Genomic DNA, 6,833 nt, shown 5'->3' on the forward strand with positions numbered 1-6,833 from the left:
CCCTAGACTGTCCATCTTTGCCAATGTACCTTTTTTGTCGCTTGCCAAGACCAGAACTTGTGCAGTTTAAAAGCTGCTTTTAAGCTTCCACTGATTTCAGTAAGGGTTGTACTCCACCCTTTGAGAATCTGTGGTCTCACTTGCAGCCAAGCCAGCCCAGCACGGTGAGGTCTGTGCACTTCAAAGAGACCACATCAAATGCTAAAACCCCATAACTTCAAATGTCGTGCAAGTAAGTGTTTGTTGCTTTGCCCAACCCACGTGAAGAAAGAACGAGTTAAGGGTCCAGTGGATATTCAAACCAGTGTAAAGATATAAAATCTTTGCGTTCTCATCAGGTGACTGTAAAAACATAGGATTATGTGCAAATAGTTGCGGCTATACTTTCAACATTTCAAGTCTACTGCACAGTCATCCACAGCCAAGAATCCTGGAGATGTCCCTAGGTGTCTGTCATTGGTTTACTTGTTTTCCGCTTCCTAAGTTGTCTAAATGACCCATCTTTTATTGAGGAGGCCGATAAACTCCTTTGAAATTGTATTCATGTGGCAAAGTAGCATAAAATAAATGTCAGAGGACTATTTAGACAAAGCTAGCTACTGGTCCTGTTCCTGTCCTGGTCCTGTTCTAGCAAGCTCCTGGGCATGTCTGTCACTCTGCCTTTGCAGCAAGTTCCTGGTTATTCCACCGACACAAGAATTCGCCTGCAACCTTTTTTCATTTTGCTATAGATTTCTCTGAAGAAAAATTAAAAGGTAGACTCCAGCTTTGGTAATAGTACCAGAGCAAGACATTTGCTGTCCGATACGTAAACTGGAGACATGCTCTTGCTGCAGTTACAGTCAGTAGGGTCAGGCTCACATACATACCTCTGAAGGCAACAGTACTTACTTGGTGGTGTCTTTCCGTCTGCCAAGGTGCTGAGGGCTACGACGAGGATGATGGAGAGTGCACAGATCACTTTGAGATCCATTGCTCTTGGAAGGTGGTGGAGGAGAGGTGCCGCTCTCCCTGGGAGCAGCTCGTTTTATACACTCCTCGTGTTTGCCCGGCAAGGTCTGATAACATTGTTCCATCTGATGCTTCACCCAGAGGTTGGGGTTTCTTTTGTTTAATTAGGAAATGTTGCCATGCATATTTTGATATCCCTGAGATAAATTTCTAGGCTCGCGTGAGCTGTTGATCACGTATCTATTATGTACCTATAGATATATATCTATTACGTGATCCCATAATCTATTACATGGGCGCTGCTGGGTGCCTCTGGCAGCCCCAGCTGATTTAATTGCCATTTGAGTATTCCAGACCTCTGGGCAGCTTTAAATGGTTGCCACCACTGAAAAATATGTACATACATTTCCTATCCAAGTGTATCTTTTCTGCCTCTATTATTCCCTGGCCTTAAGGTTTTGGTTATGCTTCCTCTGAAATGGGTAAGGCAGGAGGGCTGGCGGTGTGACATCTCCAAGCTTTGGGAGACCACAGGGCAAACCGTGCACCTGAAGAAATATGTAAATACAGAAAGTGGAAAGTGTGACTGTGAAATACTGAGCCTGGTTGAGGCCACTGTTCCTTTCCACACATGGGGCAATTTGCACCAGTTTGGAACAGGAAAAGAAGGTAAGATCAGGAAAAAAAAACGAAAACAAAACACAAACCCCAAGAGGCACACCAGCATAGAGACTCAAGAGAGGAAAGGAGAGTTTATATATGATCTCAGCCTGACCTACAGGCCTTGCGCTCATCCAGGGGTCAGACCCAAGTGCCCCAAACGATGTTTTGGAGTTGCTGTCCTGCACAAGAAGGAAGGTCAGGCTCCTGGACCAGACCCGCTCCCAGCTTGTGGCTCCTGCCCCAGGGGGGCTGCGGTGGGGGCTGCCCCCATCCCCTCTGCCCGGTCCCCAGAGCAGCATATTGCTTAACAACCCATCCAACACCACGGGCACGTAGTTTGCCAAAAACAAACTTCTGGAGCACTACATTTGACCTCTTAAATTGCCGATTGCTTTTCTCCTAGTTTCAAAGGTGGCCTCTAAGGCAGTCCCTGCGCTGTTTCAGGTCAACAGGCCTTGGGACTTGGACTGCCCAGTCAGGATTTAATCTCCCTTTTGGACATTTTTCTACCATTTACTGTAACATTTCTTTATGTCTAGCTATTGCCCAATGCTTGAACACAAGCAGAGCAGTGCCAGGGAGGGGGAGACAAGCAGTGGGATGGTGGGACCATCTCTGCACCCTCCTCAAAAGAGGCACCTGCAGAGTGGGCAGGGCTGGCTGCGGACCCCGTGGTGCTCTGCAGCGTCCCCTTTCCCATGGGAAAACCACCAGGGAATTCTTCCTGTTCATCACCAAAAAAGGGATGCAATGCATTTTTTGATCTTTGACAGAATTGTGTCTTCATGCCTTTGATTATTATATACGAGTTTGTTTGGTGCCTCTTCCCTTGACAAAGTTCAAAGCAAGAACTTTTAACTTCTATCGTTGTGTTTTGAAAGTAATTTGTTTGTTCAGAAGTATTTTGAACCCAGTTGGAGGGATTTTGGTCTACAAGGGAAAAAATAATAGAGCTCATTTTCCTTCTGTTTAACTTATTTAATACTTTATGGACTTTATTTACATCCATCCCTATTTAATATATGGATAGAACTTCTCACTGAAAGTCAAGATTCGTAAACCAGACATTTTGTGCATCCTTTATTCCACAAGATACCAAGCTGCAGGCAGAAGAAGACTGTGTTCCAGCGCTCGGCAGTTCATGTCACTTTTACCTCCATCACTGGGAGAAAAAGTCAGACTTAAAACTTAAAAATCCAGTTTTCTCCTGGCATGCAATTTCAACAGTCCACCTGAAGACCCACCATGACGCCTGGCCGAGTGAAGTCATTAGTAATTTTTCCATCAGCTTTCTTCTCACGGTGCAGGGGGTGAGATTGGCTGAAATGTTGCCCATGCACGAGAGGAAAGAGGTCATCCCAAGGGGGGGACCATGCTACTTTCAGACCTCCATGGAATTCTCAATAGATTATCAGCCCATCACGTGAGTCAGGTGAAACTGCCGATAATGTTCCTTCCTCCTGCTTCTTACTGGACATTAATTAAGTCCTTATCCATTGGCTGTCACCTCTTGGGCCCAATCCCAACTGCATGCACAAAGGCAAATCTACCACTGAGCTTTTGCTGCGGAAAGACCATTTGATTGGCATCTTAAAACAAACACACTGAAAGAAATAAGCTTCTTGCTTTCTGCCAGCGGATTACTTTAAGATCTTTAATATGTTTATATAGCAAAGCCTTGAAAATTATCTGGGGTTTCCCTGTAAATGTGTTTCTTTCCCTGAGGCTGGCACCTACCCAGACCTTTTGGTAACTCGGTGCAGGGAGCCCAGGCTCTGCAAGTGCCCACAGCCAGAAGGGGATTGGAGGGCTCCTTCCTCCTCTCCAGCCTCTGTGTCCTCCCTATCACCTTCCTCCTGTCCCACAGGGCTTTTTAGCTGAACTGTGGTGCTCTCCTTTCCTTCCCAGCAAGGAAACGGAGAAATCATGACTGGTATGGACCTTCTTGCTGCAGATCAGCAACAGGCTGCAACTTTTTATTCTGATACTGCAGAACTTTTAAAGGATGTGGGTATTTTTTTCTTTTTATTTTCACTTAAAATTGAAGAACCAGCAATTGACAGTACAACTTTTTCATCCTAAAGGGAGTTTTTTGTCCTAAAGGGAATTTTCTTTTGTGGTAACTGTTAGTATGAGTGCTGACCTGAGAAATCTGTCATTGGGCCAACACCAGTGCGTGTGAGCCCATAAAATAAATCCCAACTTTCGAGTTCTCCATAAAATAAGTCATCATAAAAGAGAAAAAAAAATGGAGACAAAGGACAGGGGAGTCTTCAGCAATTTTCTTCCTTCCAGCTGTGCTAGGGGCACTCAACAGATGGAGGGACTCAGGAGCAGGGACAGACTGACACCACCACATAGGTGAACCTCACTACCTGCCACTCATTCACTGCAATGCTGTTTTTAGTGTTTCTAGAAACCATAGTAATGAGTAGTACTCTCCTGCTTTATCACTAGGCTTACTGTTTGCCTTGCTTCACAATGGCCACTGGTGCCCTGCCGTGTCTCCCTTCCTCCATCCCCTCACATGAGGGGTGATTTGGGGAACAGGCAGAGCAGGTGCCTGCTCTCCCCCACCATATGGCCTTTAGAACCACAACATTTTAAAGGGTGTATTTTTCAGGGTGTTCTTCCCATAGGCCCCATAGGACCACGTTGTGGGGCTGCTCTACTATGACTAATTATGGCCAGGCTGGATGTGGCCTTGGGCAACCTGGTCTAGTGGGAGGTGTCCCTGCCTATGGCAGGGAGGTTGGAACTCGATGATCTTCAAGGTCCCTTCCAACTTAATCCATTCTATGATTATATGGGCAGTGTATGTGTGTGCGTACACAGGGTACCCGCACAGCGGGCAGCTGCTGCATCTGTGGGCAGGGTCTGGGCTCCCGATGTGGGGATGCTCATCTCAGCATGCATCTCTGGATGAGATGATGTGGCTGGAATTAGGGATGGGTGTCTCTTCCAGCTACTGTCCTGCAGACCCTTGTGTTTTCAACAGGCACGTTCTCACGTGCCTCTTGTCCTTGCAAGGCACGGTACAGCGGTGAGCTTCCTTGCTGCTCCTGTTAAAACCTAGAGAAAATTATACAGAGATAAAAAAAGTAGGGGGCTGGGTTTGGAAGTGTGGGTTTCTGCATGCAGCAGGGATCCCTGGGCTAATGGCAGAAATCATTCCAGTCCCCCCTAATCCCTGGTATAAATTAGAGTTACCTGGAGATTGAAAAACTTGTTATAGAATCTTTAAGCGATGTTACAGTCAATTCCTACTGTTCCTTCCTCTTCTGAGCCTGTACGTGTTTATTTCTGTGCCAAACACAGCTGGGAATGGGAATTTCAAGAAGGCAACAAGGTTTTTGGGATTGTGCAGGACTGTGCATTTGAACAGAAGCAAAAATACAAGAAAGAGGTTCCCAGTAAGATTCGCAGCTCAGCACCAGTACCAAGCATTGTGGTCTGAGATCTGCATTTGGCTTCCCTAGCAGAGGTTATCCTCTAGCCCACGTAGGAATTCCCCATGTTTTTGAAGATTAAAGGTCAATATTTTGAGAGTGTGTGGGAGGTGTCTAACCATGTTATTTTTAGATATATAGTTGTTTTAGATATAGGTCTGTTGTAAAACACACTCAAAAATCTTGTTTCCCACAAAGCAGGCAGGAGCTGTGCTGCAGCTTGGAGGTGCCCATGCAGAGCAGTACGACCTGTGCTCACTTGGGTCACCTTTGTGGGGCACAGACTGGGACTGGCTTTCCCTTTTTCTTTCAGGGTGGCCCCTATTTCATAAGCAATATCAGTCTAGCCGTGCTTCAAAGGGAAGCTTAAAAATACCACGTCTGGAAAAACACAGCCGGACCTAACTACAGTGCGTGAGAATCTAAGGCTTGAAAGTGTACATGTTGTTAAACACTGGCTGCAATATGGTACAGGTGAGATTTTGGGAAAAATTTAAGCACTCTTTTATATACGTAAGCACCTGGAGTCCGGCCAAGGGTTTTGCAGATCTCCCACTGCATGGTTGCTGCCTGCCTTACTTTTGCAAGCCACGCTGCAGAGAAACCTGTCGCATAAAAACATCAGACATCAGAGCAGGGGCAGACATGTGTCACTAGGGAAAACAGGGGCGGCACTGAGTCAAGAGAAATTGGATATAGAGGGTCATTCTGTGACCCTCACCCACACCCAAGTTTGGATATAGGCTACTGCAGCAGGTAGTGTCCCACTGCACTTCTTCTTTCCCCAAGCTGCTGAACTCATCCTCAGTGGGACCAAAAATCTGAGCAGGTCTGGAGAAGAACTACAGAAAGAGAAAGAAGCCTTGAGCTGTAAAGGAAAAAAAAAAAAAAAAAAAAAAACCAAACTAAGAAAATAGTAGGCATAGGAAGCACTACACAGTCTCTGCCAACCTGTTGTGTAAGGTGTGTTGATCCATGCATTGGGAGCAGTGGGAAAACCCTGGCATTTCTGGTGTAAACGAGGGAGAGGGCCGTTAGCCTCCCACATATTTTAACTAGATGAGTTGGCACACAAAAGCCCTCAAATCAGGCTGTTATCTGCCTATCTACCAAATAACACTGTGGGCTCAAAAAATAAACAGAGAAAACCCTACATCTTCATTCTGGGAACAGACAGTTCAAAGTAACCATTAAGATCCACCTCTTTGATAAACATACCTACCTGAGATACACTATCACAGGTGTCAAAACCAATTTTAACCTGATGTGTACAAACTCCTTCAGGGGAATTTTGGAAAAGAATATGTCATTTCTACAAACCATCGGCAGTGCTGGAGGAGGGCTTTTGTCACCTTTCTGTGGCCAGCATCCTTGCACAAGGTAAAATGAAAAAAAAAAAAAAAAATTACCTGAAGTTAATCAAATATATAACCCAACGCTGAGTCAGACCTAAAAGCCTGAATTTCAGCATCCAATGCACTGCAAAAAGTTTTGGTTGTAACTGCAAAGCTCAGTACCAATTTAGAAATACAGATCCAAGCCTTTTTTTTTTTTTTTTTTTTGATGCTTTTGGGTTCCCCAAGCAGCAAGGGCTACTTGCATTGCCAGCATTCCCCTTTTTTTTTTTTTTTGCGAGCACCAAAGCAACACCAGAAAATGTTTGTCATTCCTGAGCTGAGGTGGGGACCAACCTGTGGAGAAAAGGACAGACTGGCTGTAACCAGCAAGGCAGGGAAAGATGCATTTTGTTTCTTTTCTAGACCCCATCAG

At 45.4% G+C, this 6,833-nt stretch overlaps 1 protein-coding gene across 1 annotated transcript in view; it reads right to left on the reverse strand.

Moving 5' to 3' along the window:
* Positions 1 to 973, reverse strand: part of LOC104292057 (trefoil factor 2-like) — a 4,065-nt gene extending 3,092 nt beyond the window's left edge. Inside the window, exon 1 of the mRNA XM_009891379.1 lies at positions 892 to 973. Coding sequence (XP_009889681.1) covers positions 892 to 973 — 82 coding nt within the window. The remainder of the gene's footprint in view (positions 1 to 891) is intronic.
* Between the last annotated feature and the right edge of the window lie 5,860 nt (positions 974 to 6,833).

Source organism: Charadrius vociferus, unplaced genomic scaffold (assembly GCF_000708025.1).
Source record: "Charadrius vociferus isolate BGI_N301 unplaced genomic scaffold, ASM70802v2 scaffold298, whole genome shotgun sequence".
NCBI classification, from domain to species: domain Eukaryota; kingdom Metazoa; phylum Chordata; class Aves; order Charadriiformes; family Charadriidae; genus Charadrius; species Charadrius vociferus.